This window comes from Phallusia mammillata, chromosome 3, assembly GCF_965637545.1.
Source record: "Phallusia mammillata chromosome 3, kaPhaMamm4.hap1.1, whole genome shotgun sequence".
In the NCBI taxonomy this organism is placed as follows: Eukaryota; Metazoa; Chordata; class Ascidiacea; order Phlebobranchia; family Ascidiidae; genus Phallusia; species Phallusia mammillata.
Genome location: NC_137254.1, coordinates 22,278,113 through 22,305,260, shown reverse-complemented (window position 1 = coordinate 22,305,260; position 27,148 = coordinate 22,278,113). Strand labels below are relative to the sequence as shown.

The 27,148-nt window shown below is 36.0% G+C and overlaps 1 protein-coding gene and 1 non-coding gene across 3 annotated transcripts; both read left to right on the top strand.

Annotated features, from left to right (window-relative positions):
* The first annotated feature begins 116 nt into the window (after positions 1-116).
* LOC145218741 (uncharacterized) lies at positions 117-27,034 on the top strand. 2 transcript variants are annotated; one of them, XM_080086144.1, is made up of 49 exons: positions 117-299; positions 592-660; positions 1,214-1,282; positions 1,345-1,505; positions 1,885-1,960; positions 2,017-2,152; positions 2,320-2,649; positions 3,472-3,518; positions 3,592-3,654; positions 3,727-3,789; positions 3,864-4,032; positions 4,346-4,470; positions 5,937-6,059; positions 6,902-7,062; positions 8,578-8,718; positions 8,794-8,917; positions 8,977-9,201; positions 9,676-9,739; positions 9,801-9,935; positions 10,231-10,349; positions 11,150-11,398; positions 12,049-12,112; positions 12,567-12,729; positions 13,221-13,378; positions 13,768-14,087; positions 14,474-14,569; positions 14,630-14,672; positions 14,742-14,855; positions 16,562-16,660; positions 16,722-16,857; positions 17,001-17,150; positions 17,313-17,463; positions 17,984-18,154; positions 18,545-18,679; positions 19,179-19,231; positions 19,297-19,346; positions 19,402-19,475; positions 20,599-20,704; positions 20,762-20,968; positions 21,034-21,198; positions 21,555-21,626; positions 23,012-23,163; positions 23,711-23,854; positions 24,326-24,469; positions 24,531-24,725; positions 25,707-25,837; positions 25,975-26,108; positions 26,392-26,511; positions 26,579-27,034. In XM_080086144.1, the coding sequence occupies exons 2-49, from the start codon at positions 592-594 to the stop codon at positions 26,734-26,736; spliced, it is 6,354 nt and encodes a 2,117-aa protein (XP_079942270.1). In that variant the 5' UTR covers positions 117-299; the 3' UTR covers positions 26,737-27,034. The 2 variants fall into 2 exon arrangements, with proteins under 2 accessions (XP_079942270.1, XP_079942269.1); XM_080086143.1 differs by having other exon boundaries at positions 203-299; positions 542-660.
* Positions 11,477-11,550, top strand: Trnas-gga (transfer RNA serine (anticodon GGA)). The gene has a single exon. It is a non-coding gene; the product is annotated as a tRNA-Ser (tRNA).
* Positions 27,035-27,148: the final 114 nt, after the last annotated feature.

The window sequence follows — 27,148 nt, the reverse complement described above, 5'->3', positions numbered from 1 at the left end:
AAAACACAAAAAGACTCGTTATTTTTAGACTTGTCCTCTCATTGGGTTTCAAATGGCGGGAAAAATCTTTCAGTTCACTGAAGCGTTATGACGCACAGGCAGTACCTGACAAACAAACTATGACCATTAGGTATTTATTTGGCATAGTTTAACCATTAATTGCCCCAAAAAATCAAACAAAACAAATTAAAACAGTTGTGCTTTTCCAAGCGTCGCTTAAGTTAAGTGATAGGATTAAATATAATCTTAGGCATCGCAGTGTTCAGAGTCTGCTTTGAGACTAAAGTTGTCACACGGCGGTAAGTTCAAGAAGTGGAAATTTTGTGTGTATTATTCAGATTATTGATTCAAAATAGTTTTCAATAACGTATTTTACGAAAAGCATATGTATTGGCTGTTTCTATGGTTTTTAGTTTATACTGTGTAAATATACAGATAATCAATTTTAATCCGAACAGTACAGATAGATAAAACACACTTCATTTTGTTATGAGCATAATTTGGCGCATAGTAAACATTCAAAATATACCATGTTTTATAGCATGCTGGACTGTAAGTTTTGTATTTGACACTGCATGTATACTAAATTAGATGGAATCTCTGATAAAATTTCTTGATCAACATTCCAATGTGATACCAGACCAGGCAAAAAAATATCAGGTATGAATTTGGGGTAGTTTTGATATATAATCTCAAACCACCTGAATGAAGTAACATTGATGGATGTTTTGTTTCGCAGTAATATTGATCTTATTGTGGTTTTGCCTTACTGTTGGTGATAGGATAAGTTCAAGGTTCTTTACACAAAAGGGGATTTCCCCTGTACTTCATGTGACCTTTTTGAAATCATTTGTTTTAGGCAGTTCAATGCCAAAATTGTTCCCAGTGCATTCAAAAATACCAATACACCATTTAATTGTGAACATGTGCGATTAAACAGCAATTAAAAAACTAGCCATGCCCCTTTAGCAATAGTACCAAGTTGCCAACCACAAGTAAATTCGTTAAGACCAATAAGGTTGTTACTTAACAATTTGCGTTGCTTTTAATCGAGTAGACACTACATTTTATTGAAATATTTTTTCAAATATCTTTTATTTTGCGACAATATGTATTTAATTCTATTTGGCATGTAGACATTAACTATAAATTAAAAGTCCTTTATTCAATCATGTATACATGTTTACAATGTTAGAACTTTTTTGTGTTTCAGGCCAAATTAAACCGCTCCAATAGTAAATCAGCAGAAGCTGTTTATTCTATCTTACACCACAGTGCAGTTGTAAGTGGTGTTTTAAATTATGCTCAAAACACTAAGCCTAATACAACATGTACAATTCTTAGGGTCTTGCCAGCATTAACGATGAAGGTGAATTATTGGACACTGTAAAACTTTGTATTGAATGTCTGAAATACTTAATAGGACTCAGCCCAAATTTGGGTGGTGTTCCTGATGGTGGTGTGGAAAAGTTGGCATTTCACATTATTAAACAAACTGAATCAAAGTGAGCATCTTGATTAAAATGACGTTACATTTGAACTATATATGTGTTATATGACTTACTCTTTTGGTTGAGTACCAATGATGAGAAACAGTACATATATATTACACAGTAAAACTCGGTTAAAACACATTCAGTTAATCTGACTCTTTGCCAAATTCGGACAAAACTTGTGGTACAAATGATTTGTAATGCTGTAAGGCTTTAACTGATCAACATCGGTTAACCCGGATTTCGCCTAATTCTTATAAAACTTTGTTTGAAAGATTTGTAGTATGTTAAGGCTATCAACTAATTAACATGGGTTATTTCGGATCTTTGCCTATTTCGGACAAATTTGTTGGTCCAAACGGTTTCAGATAAACTAATCGTTTGTTAACAGACATTTGATTGAAGATACTAAACTTATTTCCGACCTTCTGTTGAATCTTTCCCTTCTACAAGCATGCCATACTCAGGTATAAAACTGTTACTCTTCCAGAATGAATATTGAATAACACAGACTTTTGATCAGGTTCTGTACTATGTTAGCTTGAAATTAAACAGCCTGGAAGCAGAGCCAAAGATCTGTGGTTGTCACAAAAATGATTGCAAATTGATAACAGCATTATCTTGTAAAATTAATGGAACAATATTACACAGTTTATCAGGTAAGTTTTTTCTGTATTTAAACTACGCCAACCAGTTTAAATATTTTAAAACAATAAAATTAATTTAAGTACATAATAAAGCAAAACTTCTTTGGTTTGTTTCATTTGGGTTTTTCTTCCTTGACCAGCTCTTATGAGTTTAATTGTTGATACTTGTTTTCTTTTAGGACATGATGTTACATTCAGCCATTTTTTCTGCACAACAATGAACTTTATTGTTCCCCACATATCAGACACACACTGTTTGTGTCATTTGTTGAATGTGGTCAAAGTTGTTTCAGGCATTTGCAAGCTTTTTGAACGATACCAGGTTTTAAATGAACAACTTGGGAAAAAAGAGGTCAAAACTGCCACAGAATTTCTTAGCAATTTTGTGCACTTATTTGGTCTCTTGGGTCGCAAGTCTGACAACTGCCTTGATAAAGATGTAACCTCTGCATCAGTTTTATTTCAAAACTTGTACAATGCTGCTGAACATCTTTCTGAAAGTCTTACAAGTAAGTTGGGAACTAACTGCTATTTATATACTTGATTGTTAACCACATGTTGCAATGATGAGAAATCAATATAAGTAATGTATTGTTTGAGTTGAGTTTATTTTGCTTGGTGAAAGACGACATAGCGACACAATTGCACTAAAACAATCACCAAGCCGGAAATAGCTGCGCAACGTTATGGAGCGCATAAAAGTGTCAGGCACAAGTGGTGGATGAGAGCCAAAACACGCTGCAGCTACACTGTCATTACAAGACGTTAAGTGTCTGGGGCTCACAAGAAAGTGAGGTTGGTGCATTGTGGGTAAACCCGACTGGGGTGGAAACAGTCGATTGTATGCACGCAAAAAGGCATTTTCACTGACAATAAAAATGTAAGATGCACAAACTGAGATCAAAACATGAAAAGTCACAACTTGCTATCAGATAAATATGGTACAGTACGATCTTCGCCTAATTAGCCCAACTTGAGGTACAAATCAAATCTAGATTGGATACAACTAAAATCTATGAGCATATTCCAATATTTATGAACAGAATTGGAAATAATTTTATTCCCAAAAGTTGTTTTTCGAGCCAAATGTGCTGAACATTGCAAACATAAACATTGAACATGGTTTATAGTGTTTTTTTTGCAAATGGATTACTAATAATGTTGTCTTAGATAATTATCAATCAAAATCGCTGATAATGTTGTATGTATATGCTCAGTTTGAGAAAGCTCAGGCAAGCCTAGAGTAAAAACATGGGATGCTTGACATACAGAACAAAGACAGAACACTTGCAGTTCGCACCCTAAACATCATATTTGTATTTTCCTTTCAGATTCCCCTAAAGCAGAACAATCAATGATTTGCAAAGTTGGCTGCAAGGTTAGTTTTTTTCTCTGTACTAAAAACCTAATTTATTGATTTGGTAACATCTTTAATTCTTCAATTTTTTCAGCTCTACCATGAAATACTAAAGCACCTTTCACATATAGAACATGCACAATCAAAAAGTTTTGAGGTAGCATTTAAACTAAAGAATATATATGTCGTCAAACACTATATGCATAAATTTATACAACCATTTTTGCAGTGGGACAAAATCATACCGATTGTGGGGAAAATGGCTGCACTTTTACTATTTACCAAGTCACAGGTACAGAATTAACGCCTGAAATTCTTTGAGATGTGTGTTATAAAATATTTAGCCTACTAATTGCTTTTTTGTAGATTGTTGACCCAGATATTTTTACAAAGACGATTTTTTGTTACAACCAAATCTTAATGCGCCAGAATGGTACAAAAATTCAAAACCTGGCGTTACAATGCGCAGATTCATTGGTTGAGAAAAATATGGAAAATGTTTCTGGGTTCTCCAAAGCAAGCACAGAGTTTATAAGTATGTAGTGTTTTGCGTGTATGTTTTTTTATTTAAAAAATTAAAACACATAATTTTTTTATCTAAAAACATAACTTGATCTTTGTTTCAATAAAAAGTTGCTTTCAAAATTAGAATGCTCAGTTTTTACCGAATTTTTTTTCAGAAATCATGTTTTGCACAGTTATAATTTTTTAATGAATAAGTGCATTTAGTAATAGAAAGATAACTTACCTACCAAGAAGTAAGAATGCCTTTCCAACTTCAAGCATCTAATTTTATCAGATAAACAAAGTATGTAATGCTTTGTTAACATTTACATATTTCTTTGCAGTGGATTGTCTAACTAACATGTGCATTTTTGTTGTGAAATCAAAAAATAAAGATATTATAAAGGAAGCCCTGCCAATAGCTGTGAATACCCATGCAATTTCATGCAGACTAAAAAATTGCACCAAAGTGAGTTTCTTTCTGTCAAGTCATTTTGTGAAGTGTTTTAATTGGGTGTGACTGATTGATGTAGCCTCATGTCACTGATGCTGACTTGGGCGTTTCCGAAGCGTTTGAACATTTATGCATGCACTGTTTTACATATGTTATTGTCATTAGACATAGAACAGGTCCATGTATAGTGTTCCAAAGTGAGTTTCTTCTTTAGCATTTTGCCCAAACTCTGCTGTTATAATTTTTGTGCAGTAATGATTTAAAACAGGTTTATCTTTAACATTTTCAGGATGTTTTAATTTTTTTGCAGTAATTTTTAGGGTTGGGCATTTGACCGGTCAAATAAAATCTGGTCAATTGACCCGTCAAATACTTGTCAAATAGGTCAAATATCGGTCAAATACTATTCACATTATTAAATTGCACTTTTAGTTTAAAGTTGAAGTTAAATCTTCTTCTAAACCATAAGTAGTGGAGATGGAGGTTTCAACTCATATAAATTTGTTTGTGAAATGGGAAATATTCAGTTTATATTATATTACAGACTACTCCGACTGCATTGCATGCTTCATTTCATCAATGGCCCCACCTGTGTGCCTGTAATTTTCATTCAGTAATCACATTTGTGAACTGAATTCTCATTATATTCTATATACATCATATTAAAGTCTAATTTTGACTGAGATTTAACTGTAAAACTCGCTTATCCTGCTTAAAGTCGTAATTTATGCTGTTACGCTGTTGTCACATCTCTATTCATGACAAAAAAGGAATATACAAAAGCTTAAAATGTACGTACTTTATCCCAATCAGTACTGACCTGGAACTTATCCAAAAAAATCTATTCAGGGCAATTATAAGCTAATAGCTACAAACAATTTTTGGATCAACTATAGAAAAAAGGACTGTAGACCTACAAGTTTACACAGATGCTATAAATTGCTTAGATTTTTTTATCTGTCAATAAACATGTGCAACATTTACAAAAATGTCCAAGTAAATACTAATGAACTAACTTTCCCCCATGGACATATCACACTCGATTTTTATTAAAATAAAACGTTTTTTATTAAATAAACTAGAAGTGATCCATGTTTTTTAATTGCATTGTAAACCTTGCAAAGTTTGCCATGACGTAAATCAGATCATAATTTCAAATCAAAAGTATCTCCTAATTGTTTTGCTATTTATTTTAAATGAACAGAACACATCTATATTGGCTTTAAAAGCACTTATTAATACAAAAGTATGCCCTAAACTGTTCTATCTGAGGGTTATTAGAAATAATTTACCCTTTCCAACAACCAAAAGCAAGTACAAAAAAATTTAACACATTTGATTTTTAAAATTAAAAATAGTATTTGACCGGTTAAATAAAGTGCTGTCAATTGACTGGTCAATTGACCGTATTTGACCGGTCAATTGACCGGCTTGCCAACCCTAGTAATTTTGTTAAACATGTTTATCTTTCACATTTTCAGGTATCAAGGATAACACCCCTTCTTTGTAGCATTCTTCGACAACTAAACCGTGCCAGGGAAGGTATGAAATATGTTGCCCAAAATGTTGCTGAGCTTTCTCCCAGACCTGAAGCAAAAGAGTTGGTATGCATGTATTTAAACACTCTAATCCAGTCCAACCAAAATGACTTTGGAGAGCTTAAAATTTTCCTACACCGAAATTGGTCAAGGTTGTTTGTGAGGCAATGTAACAAAATGTTGATTAATGGCACACTGAATTATTACTGAACTGATTAGGTATACTGAAAGATGCAAGCCTATAATTTTGTTTTTTTGTTAGAGAGTATTGTGTGTTAACTGTTAAAGCCCAAGTGGTTCAGCATGGTTTTTACACAAGCACAACTTTGTGCATGTATTTTTTTATGATGTATGAAACGACATTTCTGTTCATCACACCAAAACATATATAGTCCTTTATTCTATCATCACAATCACAATTTAGATCAAATATATGTTTCAGATTGTTTTTATTGTTGTACTGGGACGTAAAACAACTACGTCAAATGTATGCATGTATTCTATAGTGTAGCACAGGGGTGGGCAACCTTTGTCAGTCTAGGGCCAAATACAATTGCCAAAATTAGATCATGGGCCGCATAGTTTACAACGCAAGGCGATTTTACTTTGTTGTTTACCAAATTTGCGCAACTACAAGTAAATTTCGCATTTGATTCTAGCCACATATTGCCAGGTCGCACAAAAATAGCATCGGGCGCATTAATCTGCTCAAAAGTATGTAATATTTGGACTCGTTTTCCTGTACATGTGAAATCCAAGCGTCTCTGCGGGCTGCACAAAATTTAATCAACGGCCGCATTTGGCCTGCGGGCCGCAGGTTGCCCACCCCTGGTGCAGCAGAAGCTTCTAACAGTGTTTTTCTTAACTTGTTTTAAACAACCTTTCTAAAAATACATTGTATGCTAAAGGTTGAGGTATGGGTTCGATGCAAAGTTTCCTGGATGTCAGAAAAAGGTGCCCCAAGCAATGCTGTCACATTCACGATAGGTGAAGATTTGCCACCTAATACACCTTCATCTACAGTTTTGTCTGCTTTGTTTTATGAACTTGATCTTTCAAGATCTTTTAGGTATGTTGTCATATTTTTACAATTACAGTCAAACTTCGATACTATGTCCCTTTGGGACCGAGGGTGGCATAATAGCGAGAGTTGTTTTTAAACATAGCCTTGTGACGTGACAATGCACTGAAATGCCATGTTGTGTTGTAAGATTATAATTTATTACAGTTACTGTATAGTAGGGTTTCTCAAATTTGCCACTTTGGCTTATCCCGGGATTCCGGGACAAAAACAACCTCTATCCCGGGATTTTATTCGATTTTTGTTAAATTTATAATATTAGTTTGTTTGTTTCATTTTTATTTCTAGTGGGCCGGCAAAGCATCAATGCAATATGTTCAGAAGGCCACCGTAGAGCAGCCTGTTATTTTCTAAGTTAATTGAATATTTTTTTAAGTTGAAATCAGTTTTCAAATTAGTCAGTTGGTAAGTCCAATTTAGTTCAACCCATCAGGTTCCAGCTACTGAGATAGGATTAGAACCCACAACCTTGTGACACACGTCGATGGCGCTATAACCACACCGCCGTCTTGGAATTTTACAAATTGCCAGATTTTTACCAACTGGAGAGCTATAGCGCGAATTTGACTAACTGGGTTCTATAACGTGGGTTCTAACACTGTTGTAATGTTCACAACAGCAGAACTATTTATCATTCCTGTTTGAATTGTTGCAAGAAACCTCGGTGAACACTTTAATTCACGGAAACCCAGTGGATGTCGCACCTCTGGTTGAAGAGTGCAACTAAAAAAGCATTCAATTTTTGTCCCGGGATATCCCGGGATAGAATTTTTTGCTAAAATTGTCCGGGATTCCCGGGATCCCGGGAGAGAAACCCTAGTATACAGTATAATTTATTACAAAAATACGGATAGATCGTGCCTAGAACAAACAAGATCTGTTAGTTTTGCCGTGACACAAGCACAGAACGGCATTTACATAACTCGCTGCAAAGCTGTGAAACCTCTTAACATGACCATGTTTGTTTAATCAACGATTTGTTTTTCGTGTTTTCTGTGTTTTATCATGAGCTCAAAGCGAAAGTTGTCAGAAGGCCCAATTTTCAATCCATAACCAGACCGTTAATACAGTATTACTGTACTCTTATGCTTCATAGTATCAAGGGTAAGGGGTGGCATAGTAAATATATTTTCTATTGAATTTACTTGGTGACGATCAAAAATGATATAGTAGCGAGGGTGGCATAATAGCAAGGTGGCATAGTATCGAAGTTTGATTGTAGTTGTAAGTTGTAAATTAAAATCATTATTCAACCAAGTAAGTTGTACTAGAATTAAAGCTTACACATTTTTTTTGTTTTCATATTACAAAATATGTAAATGTTAGGTTAAATTAGCATTTAAACTTATGCACTTTAATTTATAACTATAGTGTTTGAATTAACATCATAGGCGGATATTGAAATTTTGACTATACATACAAAAGTATGTGAAAAATGTGTAAATACGGTGTATAAATTTTCTGTTTTGAATATTTTAAATTGCTGATACATATGTTTTGTAGGCAACATCCACCAACTGCTGAATTTCATGTTCTTAGCAAAATCATTGAAATTTCCTGCGGTAAATCTGAAGAAAGGGCTGTGGCAACTACTTTACTGGCAGTGTTTTTACATTCTTGGTCATCAGTGTTTAAATATGAAAGGTCGAAGCTCATTTCATTGAATGTCAAATTTTACCACTTTTTAATTCATAAGGCAAAATGATTTTTTTCTTGTAGTTCTTCATTGATTCTTAGCTCAAATGCACTTACAACTGCCGATTGTGTAAAGTTAAAATGGGAGATTGTTCTTCTAGCAAAGTTTACACAGTTTCTTTGCACTTGGGAAAACCAACTAGCAATGGTAATAATATATAGTTTCAAGTTGATTTATAGTTCAATATCAAGCATTAATGAACATAGGTTTGGAAAGACAAGGAAAACTTTGATTTACACAACTCTGCTGAACTCTCTAGTTCCCTCAAGTGGTTTCCTGCAGTATCTTTCTTCCACTGTGACAAATTAGTGGCAATCATTAAAGAATGTCATTCTGCCATTAGAGAAAGTCGTGATCGGTCTATAAAATATCCAAGTGAATCTATTCAATCTCTGAAGGCCATCGCAATTTTGCTGCAGTTACGTGGAAACGTGAGTTATGATTTGATGTAAAAAGGCAACCTTTGTTTGTGGTGCTAAGCTGTAATTGCAATTAAAAGCTCTAATCATATTTTATGCAGTCTTTGTTTATTATTAAGTGATCAACGATTTATGTGATGTAATAACCACCTGACAACAGTTGTTTTGTGTTGCTGAAGGGTTACAACCAATGAAATAATTGAAATAATATTATTTCGGTAATATCAATTTTAAAGCAAAACAAATAAATAAACTGCCCAGAAAAAAACAATGTTTTCTGTTCTATCTACTTCCGGCATAAAAACTACATTGCTCTTCCAGCAGTTTTGATAAAGCATTCAACATATCTAATTTAAATGGGATGTGTTGCTGTTATAGCCTGACCATTCTATGCATAATTGACAAAATACTTCAATTACATTGTCCAAGCCAAAATGTTAATGAATCATTAAAAAAAATCATTAATGATGTTATATTGTCTTGCAGCTGTCTGAATCACTTGCCACATATTCTTTGACTCAAAGCTTGCTTGAACATGTAGTAAGTACAGGTGAGTTAATTGAATGATATTTCAAAATCCAGCCACTAACTTTCATTTTTTTTTCAAACAGAGACACATGACAACGACCCTGCACTTTTTGTGCATTTGGTCACAACAATATGTCGAAAAGCAAGAATTCTGCTTGAACTTGGCCATGCCTCCACAGCTCTTGAAATTTCCAAAAGTGCATTGCAATTGTCAAAATGTAAGTGCAGCACACAGTTTTACATGCGTAGTTGTATTATTTTTTTTAATGTAAGCCGCAACTAATAAAGTTTTTAACTTCTGTGGGCATTTTGCGTTTCTAATGTTAAGCCAATATCGTAAGACAGCCCTGCTTTTTGATACAAATTGAGTTCACATTTCTTATGCATGTCAAATTACATTAATTACTTTCCTTATGTACCTTACACAATTTTTTGAAAAACCTCTTTATGTAGTTTAATATCAAAGGTGGTGGCTTTAAATTTATGCTGGTTACAATATTATTTGCTTTTAAGGTTTTGCAATATGTGTGTCAGAAAGTAAGGAGAGAAGTGAAAAAATTCAAAAACTGAAGGCTCAAATACTAATGGAAGCACAAACCACCTTACTTGAATGTTTAATTAGCTTAGACAAGGTAACCTTTATGACATTAATTAGCCTAATAGGCAGTAGTGGGATTCAGCCGGTTCGCACCAGTTATATAGATCCGTCCCACGAAATTTTTTGGGGAAATCAGCGAACCTGTTAGCATTACTGGTTACTGTCAATAGACTTTTTGTAACAGAACCGGCTAAAAAATATGGCTTTTGTGATAAAACCGGCTGTCAAAAAATTTGAATCCCACCACTGCTAATAGGTCCAGGCATACAGCATTGGGTTTTTGTATGTAGTAGCAAAGTTTTTCTGTTTAAACAATAACTTAACATCGGACCAACTATTAACACTGCCTACGAGGCAGGCAACGGTGTGATTCGACTTTCAGCGGATTCTCCACTGAGCCTGCGTAGCTCAGTTGGTAGAGCGTGAGTCCCCGAAAGACTCCTGTCGTGTGTTCGAATCCCACTGCAGGCTAGATTTTTCTAGCCGATGCCTTGCCATATGGTGGTGAATGCTTGGTGACCGGCTGATTCTGTATGGCGCCTTCAATGGGCCTGGCATACTGTGATATATATATTGAGTGTGCCATGATCGCTGGTCTGCATAGACGCTTCAGGGCTGATCCCAGTAATGAACTTATGTTTATCTTAATTTTTTTTCTTATTTTTTATGCTCAACTAAAATAACATAAGGAACAATCCACCGCAAGATTTATTTGTACAATGTCACAATATCAAAGGCTTGGTAAAATTTTCCAGAACTCTTGCAGTTTAAACCACAGCATCTACATATTTTCAACATTTTGCCTTACGTTTAATTACACTATGAATCTTACAGATATCAGAAGCAACAGAACTAATGACTGTAATTTCAAGTAGCGAGTTTATTGATGCTGAACATCGAAGAACATCTCATGCATCCACTATCTCAGCTGCAAGAGTCCAACTTCTAATGTCACACATTTGCATTGCCACTGCAAAACACCAGTGTGAAGCTTTTAATTCACAACACATGCTTAGTGAAACTATGCAGTCTGTGCAAACCATTTCAATGGTGTTATCTCAATCTCTTGCTGGATCATTCAAGGTAAAGTAGCATGGGTTAAGATGAATACGAGGCAGGCAACGGTGCTTGTGATTCGACTTTCGGCGGATTCTCCACTGAGCCTGCGTAGCTCAGTTGGTAGAGTGCAAGTCCCGGAAAGACTCCTGTTGTGGGTTCGAATCCCACCGCAGGCTAGATTTTTCTAGCCTACGCCTTGCCATATGGTGGTGAATGCTTGGTGGCCGGCTGATTTGGTACGACGCCCTTATTGGGCCTGGCGTACTGTAAAGTAGCATGGTTGATCAATAATAATTTAATTTGTTCAATTTATTTTTAAGTTGTTTTAGTATTGTTGGACTCGAACTGATAGCAAGGCCTTTATCTTGCCCTTGCACAATGTATTCATGTTGTATACCAAACTTGGCTGGAAGCCAGAGTAACCCAAATAATATATCATTACTTTCAGTCCACCTTTAAAAGTGCAACTTTTCTGACTCTACAAACCTGTCATAAACATTGGGATATTTTCAAATGTCTTGTCAATATTGTTTTACTTTAAATACTGGCTTGTATAATTTTGCTTTGGATATGTGAAAACTCTTTTACTTATTTAAAGTCTTATGTGACAATTGCAAGGAACTTCCTCACAATTATTTTCTTTTTCATGATTTTTTCTGTTTTTATTTTATCAGATGATGCAAATGTTTGAATCCAATCAACCATCTGCACCACCCAAATTTGGCCAAAAATCAAAAGGTAAAGTTATTGATTATTGCAGTGGTTCCCAACCTTTTTTGTTATATTCCTCCCTTTGCCTGTTTTCGAACTATTCATTCCTCCCCATAAGAAGAAAAACAAATATAACATAAAAATTATAGCAATTTGAAATAGACCTTATAATTAGGGATGTCCGTTTCAGAATCCTTTACAACCGGTTCCAAATGTGAACCGGGTCCAAATTATAATGGACATAATAATGTATGTACAAAAATATTCTGTCACATTTCCAATGTAAAATTTTTTATGTACAAAGTTTTTATGAAATTCCTCCCCTGAATTCATAAAATTCCTTTCCGGTTGGGAGCCACTAGATTATTGTATATATATACCTGTTTGTCACACAAACCCCTTTAAAAACTACTTATATTGTTTGTGGTTTTTATCAAAGGTAATTTGAGTTTTTGTTTACCCCATACAATTGTATCCACAGAAACCAACAATGACTTGTTGCGTCAACTTGAGTTGCTTCTTGATTTGGTCAATGGACTGCACATGGTGGCTGAGCTTTGGATAAGAGGAGGATCTTTGAGATATGCTCACACCAAAATTGTTGAAGGAATTCTGCTGACAAGGCATTTCTTGTTGCCTGAAAGGTTAAACAAAGAAAAATATATATTCAATTTGTCTTCAATGTTCTTTTGCATGTAAATTGTAGACCCAGGGTTTGCAACCCCTGAAGATGATTTTTATGGCATGGCAACCTATTTGCATGTTAATATTGAATTACAAATTTAACCACTAGGCTTTCTGCCTACTATTAAGATGGCATAAACCATTATTACCCACAAAAATGTAGTCACACACAATTTGAAAGGTTGCCAACCCCTGTTGTAGACATTACATACATTCATTTCCAAGCACTGTAACATGCAAGTTTCATTCAAATGAAATTTACAATAACTTCTTAACACTTGAACATGCGGCTTCCAATCGTGTAAGGCTTACAATAATTTTCACACCACAACATGCAACTAACAGATGAGTAAATTTGGCACATATTTTTCTTGCAAACTAGGAGTATAAAATCACCAAACAGGGGTAGACAAAGCTATTGAATTCAAAATATACTGTATCAAACATGCAGGGAGCTTCAATTCCAACTGCTGATGACCAAGTGTGCGATTATGGAATCAGACCAAGTACGAGTTCATGAGGAACTGACTGTTTGTGAAGACATACTTAAGTATGTTGATCAGACCAGTGTAAAGTCAAAAAGGACCAAGTTATGTTCAACTAGTGCAAGTAGGAATTTGTTTGCTTTTTAATGTTCAAAGTTGTTTGGCATTTAATTATTTGGTATGATGGTTTGTAACTAGGATATGACTGGTAATGTTTATGTTATCAGTTGTCACCATAATTTTTGTGAGCAAGGAAACTAAATTATTTTTGTAATAAATGATGCAAGTGCTAGCACAACTGCTTTAGGGAGAACAAATAGCTGTCATTTTTGCTTTAACTCAATTAAACAATTCAAATTGACGAGTATTTGAATTTTGTGTATTTGATTTTTGGGGGGATGGGACCTTCAAGTCTGTTTAAAACTGCCTCCCATATGTTGAAGTTAATCAATCAAAAAACTTTCGACTAAAATTGCATTGTTATCTTCCTTTACTTTTTCCTATCTCTTTTAGCTAATGAAGATCTTGAAAACGAAGAATTGGAAGCAGCAATTAACAACAGCAGTGTTATGGAGGAATTATGTGAAGACAAGGAACAAGATGAAGAAGATGGTATCGACGTGGCAACCCTTCCTGTTGACATGAAGACAAAACTCTTCACAAAAGAATACAATGTAATGTCCAGTCCAGCACTGCAGAAAAGGAAAAAACGTGCCTCACCACATCAAGCAGTTTTCAGACATGACTTAAAATGTGAATGCTCACTGTGCAGTGATCAACTGATGGTAAAACTGCAATGTCAGTTGGCATTACTCATTGCCAAACATTTAGAGGTAAATAATACCCTTATAAAATGTTTGTTAATGTTAATTTAAGAGCAATGATGCAGTTTAGAAATATTAGATGAATGCTAATGAAAACTTATGTATATTATTGCCTTATTTAAATAGAATATAAACAGAGGATTAATAAACTTAGTAGAACACATAGAATATATGATATAAAACACATTGAAAGTAAACATACAGTCAACTTCAACTTTTTAGCAACTGATCGCAGGGCCATGCAAGTTACTACTTGCTATATGGACAATATCAGTAACATAACTATAAGAATAACTGGGAAATTCAGCTGAAGACAAATTTTAAGTCAGCATTTTTGCCTGATGCACTTTAAAAGCAAGTTTTCAATGCTTTAAATTTTAAACTCTTTTATTAAGGCAACAAGTACAGCTGCAGAGTCAATCAGAGTGTTAGAAAACGTTGCAAGTCATATTCCTGCAAGAAATAAGTACTTGATGAACTCTGTCGAAAATGTGAGCATTTCTATATCATAAACATGTGTCTAAGTTTCAGACTTATAATACTGTTTTTAGGTCATTCAAAAACCTGATTCAAAACACAAGGAGCAGCCTTCATGTGAGTTTGAAAGTTAATTGTATTGGCACCTTTTACAAAAACACATAAAAGTTAACACCATTTTTACAGGTTTGTTTTCAGAAGATTTGATGTTGACAGCAGCTTTGGCTCGAGTCTACTACAACATTGGTGACCAAAAATCAGCTCAACTGTTTGTTAAACGTGCATTGCAAAAAATTTCAGGTACTTTAAACCTAGAGTCACACCAGTTGCATCGTTTTGCACCTCTCACTCATGGGTGGCTTACATTTTAATGCTATGGCTTAAAAAATTTGGTATGTAGTAGTGATGGGACGATACCAGGTTTTGAAGCGAGTATGAGTACCACATGTATATACCTTCGATACCGAGTACTTAAGTGTACTGTTGTACTTAGTTGTGTATCACAGGCTAATTTATCTGCCACGGTCAAGGTACAGGCGTGCACACACACATGTCGAAAAATGTAATCTCCATGTGATAGCGAAAAAGATATACGTAAACTGGCGGAACTTTTTTTTCCAATTTTGTGCTGACCGAAGCAAATATTGGCATAAAGTTGCCCGTGTTCTTGTGTCGTAAATCGACCTTTGGTACTCGCATGTTGGTATCGCAAGCTGAGACAAAATATTTCGATACCGAGTCTGAGTATCGATACCACTGAAATCATTCGATACCGAGTACTCATCCCATCACTAGTATGTAGCCATTATTAATTAACATTCTTTCTGCTGGGTACAGTTAACTGCCTGACAGTTGTTGATGTTGACAAATAGGGATGTTCAAAGTAGAATAACGAATCCTTCGGATTCGAATCCATTTTTGCCGTTTATATCGGGTAATTGGAACCGATATAAATGTGTGCTCTCGTCGTTGGCAAAAATGTAAACACATGTGTTACGCTTTTACGTCGACGCCCGGTCATTGTACCAGTTGCAAAAGACGGCGCCGTCAAATCAGTGAGCGCTATACAACGTTACAACGCCAAGTCACGAGTCGCTATAACAACGCCATAACGACGGTTGTGTGTTGGAGGCATAATTAACGATTAGCGCACTTGTTACGCATCTGATCACGTGATTATGCTTTTGCAACGTCTTACCAACATCTAATTGTTTCAGACGCTTTTTTGACACAACAAAAATTTAACGGTGTCGTTATGCAGGGATTGGAAGCATGGGATTGTCTGTTAATATCGCAAAAACAGTGATGGAATCCCATAACATATGACGTTTGCATCATGTTTTAACCCCATGCAAACATAAGAATGCAGTTAGTACACGCTGCAAAGTTCACATTTTGTGTTGCCAAATCGCTGGTAGTTTATTTGGAATTTAAAATCACCCAATGTTTTAACTTTGCTAGGGTTACTGTTTTTGGAGTTGTTTTAGGTTGACAAAGGTTATATATTAGTAGCCTACACTAGGGAGTCTATGTTAGTCCTCTACCATCAACAAATCAAATTACCTTGGCATGCTTACAACATAGTTACTTCTACTGAAGGCAATAATAATCACTAAATAAAATTGTAAAAGTTTTTTTTTAACCTTATGCTAATTTTTTTTTTTTTTAACCTTATGCTAATATGTTTTATAATGTATTAAACTGGTCTACTTTAGTTGTTGTCAAGATTAATGATTGCTCAGTCAAAAATAATATAAGAATTGGATTCGATATTCTAGATTCGCATCAATTATTCTGGAATACCCAATTATTCTACTTTGGACATCCCTATTGATAAATAGGTTTACTATGCAACAACAGATAGAAGTATTTTAAAAGAGTAGTAACAACACAGCATATGTCTTTGATTGTAAGCATATAAAGTTTTTTTTACCCTACTATTTGGGTGGCTTTTACTGGCATGCTGATACCTTTAAAATTGAACTCTACCAGATCATTTTTTTCAGCATCCCAAGTTTCTGTGCACAATCTTCCAACAGTTTCAGAAATCAATTTAATTGCTGGAATGTTGTTACTTGAAAAAAGTGAACCCATGAAACAGACAGGTTGGTGTTGATTTTACAGCATTTTATGTAGTTGTGGAATACATTGTTTTTTTACATTTAGATCAACAACAGCATGTTAATAAAGTTGTTGATGCCCTCGCTAAAAAAAACAAAGCTGAAAAAACTGAAGAAGTCGTAATTATTGCTGACAAATTAAACACACTTAACTTGGACAACAAGAAAGAGGCCAAAACACAGTATGTTATACCATTTTTAATAGTTTAAAAAATGTGATCCAAATGTACAGACATCTAAAGAAGTCAATAAAATAAATCTTTCCCAATGTTGCTCTTAGTTCCATACCAGTCATTGTCAAAAATCTAGAAATAAATATTCGCAGGGTTCCCAGTGTTCCGAAGCTTGAGCCAGCTGCGACTGAAGCAGTCGAGAAAGACTTGTCTCCCTTCAACACTCCAGTAAAACAGCAGTCCAAGAAAAAAGCGAAGCCAACTCCTTCAGCAAACCCATACAAAACCCCACAAGTCAAAGGGTAATATTTCTCATTGTTATCAGAAATACTTCTACTCTTAAAGTCCATTTTTCGATTGTCAGGGCATGGGGAATTTTATGATTTGTTTTTGTAAAAATTATGTTTTGTTTCATATAAATGTGTTGTTTTGCCTTCTGTAATGTTGGTTGTTCCACCCTGCAGTCGTTCTGGTCATTTACAACAGAGAGCAAAAACTTCTATCAAAAAAGTTCCTCCTGGCAAAACAGCAGCAACAAAGAAGTTTGAAATATTTAACGAAAGTCAAACTCCAGACATTTGTCTCTCCACCAAATCAACAAGGACAGTCTCCAAGGTTTGTTCCATCCATTGTATTGTAATGTAATGGTTTTAATTTAGAGCTTTAATGAATGGAAAATTTTCTAACCAGTTACTTTAGTTAACTGAACCCAACTAGCTACCCTTTCTGCTGTATGGGAATGAAATTTATCATTACCCACCAATATGATATCCTTCTAAATAGTTATTAAACATTAATGCAACTGCCTTACATTACAAAAACGATTATCTGGAAACAAATCAATGAAAACGATGTATCTACCAACCAAAAATTCTTTATTGCAGTTACAAACTGTTAATAGTTCAAGTCTCATTACATATAAGTCATTTTTAAGTTGTAAAAATAAAGTTCAGTTTCTCACTTTTTAACTAGTGTATTTTTGATTTACAAAAACTTTGCATACACCCCTTGCCAACAACTAATATGCACATGGTAAGTCCAAGAATAGTTTCATAATCTTAAAAATACTTAAAGAACCTATGCACAGGCCTGCAATGCGTAGAGATTTAACCATGTGTTTTAATGGTAATTTCAGACAAGAAGCAAACTTCCTGTGCCCAACATAAGTGATTCAGATGGTGATAATAGCACTGACTGGGTGCCTGGTGCTAAAACAACATCGAAAAGCAAACGAACAAGAAGAGTTATCTTCAGTGTTTCCTCAGATGACAGCGATGATGCCACACCTTGTATTAAGATCACACAGGCAAGTCTTTGCAGTTTGCAAGAACGTCTCTTGTTTATTTAAAACTACAAAATATTTTTTGAGTTTAACGTTGCAGCATTTTTGGCTTAGCACCTCTTAAAAATAGCTTTTTTTGAAACTCATTGCCCTAATATGCATTGTCTTTGTCCACAGAGGAGGAGATTGGTAGATTTTATGTGTAAGTGGCGTTGATAAAAAAAAGCAGAAAATGTACTAAATTTAATTTCTGTCGTTTTGTTGAAGCAACTTCTGTGTTGCTAAGCATTCTTTAGTTGGAAAAAAGTTTGAGAAGACTACAAACCACGAACGCTTTAAATTGTAAAACTCTCCTAAAGGCGATATTATAGTTTTATATAATTGACCCCGTATGAAAATGTATGTTGCCTTCAGGAAACGCCAACGGTCACTACCAGGCGCACGCGAGCCAAACCGGCTGCATCAAAAAACATAATGAAGACCAGGAAAAGTGCTCGGCGGCGACACCGCGCGGAAGAAGGTCCTGTGTATACTGATGAGGAACAAGAGGTATAAAAATACTGAATTTATCCAATCAAATATACAAAATATACTCAAAAAGAGTGGCAGACGATCAGCGTCAGTGTAACTGACGATGCCTTAATAGGCGAAATTAATATTTCTGTTGAAAATAAAACTTTACACTGACGCTGATATTTTGTATATTTGACAAGTAAAGACAGATCTGTCGGTCACCACCCTGTTACAGAGGCTGATTCTTGTAGTCTGTTATGACATCACACGTACTTTATCCAATCAAAGTTACAGACAGTGCACACTGTTTCGACCTATAAGGTCTCATCAGTGCAGCTGGTGACGAGAGATCGGCCGTATTGGTTAGTGTAGTCACCTTACGGCACTCCAGTTTGTTGGGAGTAACAGGTGAAAAGCCATGCCTCACTGACCTATTCGATGCCAACTTAGGCATTAATGGCATTATGTGGGCATTAACTGTTTGCCCTGTTTGTTTTTCCTACATTTGGCTCAAAATCAGCATTTCTTTTCTTAGATGGATAGACCGACTGGAAAAACGACTAGAACCTCAAAGACAAGAGCGGCAAGGTGACTATAGCACTTTTTATTTCAGCACGTTTGTATTGTCAAATTAAACACTTTGTTTTGTCTAGATTGGGCGCCGTAACTAACGACGATATGTCCGCCAAAAGTTCCGGCAAAGGTAAGATTTATATTGTATACTTTTTAAACTTTTTTTACACTTTAATTTACTTCAGATTCCGAGTTGGATGAAATCGAAAGCGTAAGGGAAAGCACAGTTCGAGAAATTTCCCCATTGCGAAACGCCCTGGTAAGTGTGTGTTTTATGCCATTTTTACCAAACATTACAATCAAAAGAAGCAAGGAGTATGGACCATGGTTTCACAGACTTTTTTTACAACGCCCAGTTTGGCTGTATGTTTTTGTAAATAAGAAGCTATTTTGCCAGGAAACATAACATAGTATAGTATACTGTTTGTACTAGAGATGTACCGAATATTCGATTTGCCGGATTTATTCGGCCGAATCGGTCATTTTTGCAAAGATTCGGTTTCGGTCGAATAATTTGTTGCGATTCGGCCGAAACCGAATCTTTTACGAACACAAATTTGAAACGTTAAACGTGTCTTTTCTGATTATTGAGGTACCACGGAATCTTTCAAAAGCCCAAACATAACGAAAATCGCGTCAATTTGTATCTTTTTCAACACATTATCGTTTTTTCCCAATGTAGTCAAAAAATAGTAATTCAATGGCAGGTTGCCAATCATGCTTGAGGCAATTTTAAACCCCACAGAACAGAAATTAGGACGAAACACAACTATTCTGCACTAGTTGCCTGGTAAATAAACATTTTTTATGTCAAACGCATACTGTACGAAGTCGCGTGGCGTCATAAATGATTCGGTTGATTCGGCCGAATTTATTCGGCAAAACCGCCGAATATTCGGTTTCGGCCGAATCAAAATTTAGCCGATTCGGTACAACACTAGTTTATACCGCCCATCTAGTTTTACAAAACGGCCACGGTTCCCCCTAGTTCAGGTGGTTCTCAACCTTGTGATGATTGTGTACATCACCTTCGACTTCTCTTGTTGTTGCGTACCAGCTCAATCTTTTAAAAGGGTGAGCCAAAAGATAGGCCTAGCAACTTAAATAGGTTAGCGTTGATTGAAACCAGCAATGCGGTAACTTAAAAAAAATTCCGAAACAAATTGTTTCTCCCAATACCAGCAGCTCAGTTGAGATTGGATACCACATGGAAACTTTGTGGGTCAGAAAATTATGAACTATCTGATTTCTGACACTTTACTGACGTAATACATACGTAACGTGATAGCGTACAGCAGGTTAAGAACCACCGGCCTCTGTTAAGGTTTAAAACTGAGGTAAAACGTTTTGCCAGTTTTCTAACATGGCGTATTTTATCCTAGGGTGACATGCATATCGAAGATCTCCCATCGAATAATGTATCCAATTTTGAACTACGAGCTCCTGATGAGCATTTTATGACAGCATTTGATTGCAGTACATCTTGTGGTAAGTATCATCTGTTATCTCCTTTTTATCGCTTTTAACTCTTAACATTCGCTTCAGGTGATTTTATTCATTCCAAGTTGCCTGTGCAACATTTGGCTTTGCACCATTTTCGCTCTTGCAAAAAGTCACGTGACCTGTTCCACGTCGCTGCCTGTCACGCTCTGTCAATCGGCGTCACGCTTCGCTCGGTCTTCAACCTCAACCTGAAGTTACGCCAAAAATCAATACAAAGGGCTAGAAAAAATGCTTCAACAGTTCCAAGAGGTCTTGAAAATGTTTTTGGTGATTTCAATGAGTTTTCAAAATGTCTTATGCGTGATTTTCTTTAGCCCCTGAAGAACTGTTGCTTCATGAGGCAATGACCGAGATCGAAAAGCTCACGCAGCCACATCAAGTAATACACAATCTCCGCCAATCACGTTCCTTCGTGAAGACCATGTGCTCACAGCTGCCCTCTGATTGGACGGTGTGTTTACTGTCCACAGTCCTGGAAGGTAAATACATTTCTATTGCTAGTGTATGTATTTACTTTAGTTTTTTGAGCATAGTTCAATTTTGTGCCATGTTTGGTTGTGTCTTACATTTATCTTATTGCATACAACACCACTAAGCCTTTGTAGTTTAGTTTATACAGCACAACCTTAACGAAGTCTGCAACTGTGGGTTCGAATCCCACCGCAGGGTAGAACTTCTAACACAGTTGGAACGCCGGCTGTGATTGGGTAATGCCATTTTAAGCTATCTAATTTTCAAATGTTACCGAAAACTTTACGTCCCAGCATAGGAAGCTAATAATGATCTAAATTTTAGAATACTGAATGTAACAACCGAACAAATAATGTGTTAACAGGCTCGTCAGACAGACATGTTCTTGTAACTCGGCTGCGAAGAGATGAAGCTCCCCTTCATATCCAACTAAATGGTAAACCATTGGCTGCGTGTGCATTGTATTGCCAAATTACACTTCCGTTCAATGCTTGTAGCACACTTCCGGATATTGATTGCTATGTATCACTTCGGAAAAAATGCGTAAATGGGTAGGAAGCGAAATAATCCCTTGTTGCGACATGACAATCATTTTCACCGTTCTCGTTATAATTGGCACTCTTAAGCGGTAAAACTGAACCATATTAGTTGATCAAAATGCCCAATAAGGAAATCCGGCAAAAATACGCTTTTGTTGCAACATGATAATGATTTTGCCATTCTCCTTGTAATTGACCTAGTTACCTATTACACCAAACGTCGAAAGCGGAACTACATTAGATTCAGGAAATAAACAAGATGTCGAAATATTCACTTTTGTGTGTCATGTATGTGTAACGTTACGATACCGTTTGGTAAATAGAATATGACCAGTTTGAGCATACCCTTGATACATTTGTGTCACAGAATAATTTTTGGCACGAACCCTGCGATAACGGCTCACCACTAAAGGCAAAGATACCGCGCACTGATTTACTTATGGGCGGCGCAACTTTATTAAACTATAAAATCAACATCAATAAAAGCACGTTTATTTACAAAAGCACATTGCGATCTTTAGCCAGCACCTCGAGCACTCGAGCGTCACCCAGAGAAAAGCCACTGTTGCAAAATAAAAGGTTCCTTTTGCAAGAGCCTGATTGGCAAAGCATCGCGTTCCAGGCCAATCAGCACAATTCGTGTAATGGGACAGGAAAATAAAGGGAAGGACAATATCGTGTCTCGAATCAAATAACACAAGAGAAAATAAAATGCGCGTGACAGTACAATCAGGAAAACCAAAGAATGTGATTGTTCATGACCACAATATGTGGTCAAAGTAGTTTTTTTAGTGATGGGACGAGTACCCGGTACTCGGTATCGATAGTATCGAACGATTTCAGTGGTATCGATACTCGTACTCGGTATCGAAATATTTTGTCTCAGTTTTCGAGACCAACGTTCGAGTACCGAAGGCTGATTTACACCATAGGAATACGGGCAACTTTATGCCAATTTTTGCTTCGGACAGAACAAAATTGGAAAAAAGTTCCGCCAGTTTACGTATATCTTTTTCGCTATCACGTGGAGATTACATTTTTCGGCATGTGTGTGTGCACGCTTGTACCCCGACCATGGCAGATAAATTAGACAGTGATATACAACTAAGTACAACACTACACTTAAGTACTCGGTAATCGTACTATCGGTATCGAAGGTATATACATGTGGTACTCGTACTCGGTATCGGTACTCGCTTCAAAACCTGGTATCGTCCCATCACTAATAGTTTTATTACACATTTCCTGATTGAACTGATTTAAAGCGCACTTTTTTGCCCAGGATTTAACGTGCCAATAATAATGGAGGAATTTCGTGCCTTGCTCAAGGGCCATGTGGACGGGTTAAAATGCAAAGACAAGTCGTTATGGTGGACACAGCAAAGGAATGTGAACCGCGCTCTGGGTGAATTTGTCGTGAAATTTGAGCAAAAGGTAAATCAAATTGGCCGCTTTCGTGGTACACATTTTCCGGGAATATTGTGGTTATAACCGTGCATTATTTTTTTGCCAAACTTTTTTTCAACATCACCGCAACTGTATGGTGATTTTTCTTAAAACTACCACCTAACAAAATACACAGGGGAATCTTGATACGGCCTTGGTTCTTTCCAATAAAGTTGACATTTTATTGGGAAAATGAACTGCAAATTTCAATATATAATCGTTGCTTTTTCCAAGAAACTGTTTAATAAGGACGCGTTGCAAATCATTGCATCATGTTTTACTGCTAATTTGCATCAATTAGAGAAAAAATGCGTCAAAATTATGTTGACATCAAGAATTATATTGGAATTTTTCGAGCCACTCTTACGTGAGTGGCAGCATTATGAGTTGAAAATCAGGCCACATCCATCTCAAGTGTTTATTATTGGTGTGATGTAATCAATGCTTTGTGGGTAAAATCCTTAAAACACCACCGTTACATTATTTTTCAACCGAATTTCACCACCACCCAATCACATTTTCTATTTCGGTTCAGATTCTTGGCATTCATCGGGGCGTCACGCTTGGTCGGGTGCTCGGTAAAGCGCGAAAACAAGTGATCCATAGCGTTGGAAAGATTTATTCTAAAGTGGTTAACATCAACAAGACTCCAGACACCGTTGATCACGACCTTATCGAGGTAATTCTTAGTTTATTGCACTGACTTAACAGTTATTAAACGGCATTTGACCTCCAAAGGTCATAAAAGTCTGTAGTTTTGTATGCTTTGGGTAGTTTGATTGTCAATACATTTGCACGAGAAAATTTATGTAAAGACTACTTAAAAACATACGACCAAACGTATTTACTATTTGCATACATGAACAATTAAATCGTATACAGTTTTCTAAGCATTAAGTCATTATTTGTCAATTCGCATTGACAAAAGTTCGATTGTGACTCGACTAAACAAAGCATGTAGTGTTATAATTTACAACGCAAGTTTTAAAATGCAGTGACATGTATGTAGTGTTCGAAACGCAAAGTTAGTTTTTGTCAATTCAAACCCACCTATCTTTACAAAAACGCAACTGTAAATTTTTAGAGCAAAGCATATTGTATTTCACTTCAAAATACAAAAACATCCAACCCATTTTTTTGGTCTGTATAGGTTTTTCTCTCCGCGTGGCATAGCTTTTCTGTTGAGGAAAAAATAAGCGTGGCATGTCAACTGACCAATAGCAACGCGTCCAAGCACGTGATTGAAGTCGTCCTGACATTTGAAGAACAATCCAAACTCCTTGACCACAGCGCAGTAAAAATATTTTGTCTAAAGTCAATATTGCTGAAGTGTAATAAAAATGCTGACCTTGCAGAAACGAGGTCACGTGATTCTAATATTGGACAAAGACCTTCAAGCTTTGCCATGGGAATCGGTCACGTTTTTGCGCAGTCATTCCGTGTCACGAATGCCGTCGATCGATGTGTTGTTATGGCAATTAAGGCTGGCAAAACTTCCAAACCACACTAATGCTGATTTGCGCAACGCTGCGTACGTATTAAATCCAAAGGTATGTGTTCTTTTTTAGTTGCTTTGGGTTTTGTTTGCGTGGATTTTTTGCTCAAATACGTTGAAGTAAGGAAACGGTATCCAACTTTTTCTCTAGCGAAGTATTTGAACGCAATTTAACTATAAATCTTAAATATGTGTTTTAAAGGGTATATGTACGGAACATAACAAATATATTATGTGAGAATAATATAAGTTTCTCACTTTCTACGTTTACTTGATATCGCTATTTGTCTTTTTTTTTACTTAACCACAATGGATAGTTCTATGCTTGTGGTAATTTAAACTCCACGTTTTAATGTAAGTCCTTCACAACGATGCAGAGTTTAAAAATCACTACCTGAAGGTAAAATCCCTACTTTAAATTTTTTAATCTCCCTTTCGGACAGAAATGTTAAAATTACCTACTTTGCATATTGTGCAACAATTACTTCAAAAACTATGGGACTTTAAATCTCTAAATTACAAAAAATACCTTTTGGGCGATTTATGTTGCAACATTGCATCATTTAAGCTTATATGCCTTTTCCTATTTAGCACTTATTGCCACAATAGGATTTTCCTGGGTCCAAACGTTTTTGGTTTTGTCATTATTTGTCACCTTACCTAAAATGTGCAAACTATACACTTTCGTACCTAACACGGTAAAACGTTACGTGCAATTATCACGCAATTGGCAATCCAACCCTATGTCACTTCCGACCATATACATCAGGTTTCACTACATTTCTGTACCAAACAAGGTCTGTCTGGCCAAGCACCATCTGCGTATGTATGAAATTTGCATTTCTGCGCGCTAACCCCAAGCCGTACATATCCTTCAATGCGTTCTGCGAAAAATCCGTATGACTGACAAAAACGTTTTATTGTCACAAGCCATACCTCTGTCATACCTATTTTTGCCTCGTATTTTAACACGCAAACACGACATTTTAGTTTTTTTATGCGCAAAGATGTACGTAACCTGAATTCGCCTTTTCAGGGCGATCTTTCCAACACAGAGGACCGGTTTGGTGATTGGTTTCGATCTATCCAATCATGGGACGGCATTATATCACGTGCTCCAGCGCGTGATGAGTGGTTCTCATATCTGGCTGAAAAGGATGTCTTCATGTCAGTTCGCTGTGTTTGTTTCAACTTTTTGTTATTTCTAGCCTTGGTAGAACAACTTAGTTGATTGTAAACTGTGTTTAACTCTTATTTTTGTCAGTGGCTTTTCGCTAAAAGATAGGTCATGTGTGTATATTTAGTTACATTGGACACGGATCGGGTTCTTTGTACATTTCGCGGGAACTGCTTGCTCGAAGATATTCCCGTGCATGCGCACTGCTCATGGGTTGCAAAAGCGGTCAGCTGAGCGAACAAGGAATCACTGAACCTGAAGGTGTGTGAAAATGTTAAAAAGCATACTCGTCTTTACTTTATTATGTCTCCGAAATTAACTATTTTTTTATGTTATGTTTTAATGAGTATCTTATTGTAAACTAACATGTTGCTGTTGTTTCTTCTGATCTTTTACACCTTTTTGCGACAAGCTGGTGCTTAAAGCAATTAACCGTGGTCGTCATGGTTTCAAATTGTTGCTTTATCATAGACTAGCTTGGCCTCGAGATTCCTGGCTATTGAATACATCTACCTTATAATTTAATCAGTGCCTTGGGTTGCAGGCATGCCAATATCGTACCTCATGTCAGGTTCTCCTTGCGTTTTATCCTGTCTATGGGCAGTCACAGATAAAGACATTGATAAATACATGGTGAAATGCATATCTTCGTGGACACAACAAGGTAAAGAGTCGATGATGCAATAACTTCCTAGATTCTTTGTCAAATTGCTTATTGTTTCACTTTACAGGCTCAAAGTTGACTGATGTGGTTCGGTCGTCAGAAAGCGCTTGTAAAATGCGAAACATGAACGGAATGGCTTGTGTGGTGTACGGCTTACCAGTAACCTGCACAAATCATCCTTCTGAATGGAAAGAAAACATGCCGAAAGAATTGCAGGGCATTTGAAAGTTCTATTTTTTACCGTTTTGTTAACTTTTTACATGTCTATAGAAGTCCTGCAACGTTTACCATCTTCCATAGCCAAATTTGTGGATTTAATGCATGTTGATACTTGCAATGGAATTTAAAATGAAACCTCAATCATTACGAAGAGAAAAAGAAGCTGCTTTCAGTTTGCAATACATTGCTTAAGAGATACTGTTTTTACTATATGTGAAACTATTGCTGTCTACTTTCTGATACTATTGCTGTCTACTTTCTGCAATTTTGTGCACAATAAATATTTTTGTTGCTGTTCTTAAAAGACTATTTTCTTCAATCTTTAATTTTGTTTTGGCGTAGAATAATGCAACTACATTTTATAACTTAAAACAGCTTATGTTTTCTGTTGCCATTAACCAATCTTTATTTCTGGTTA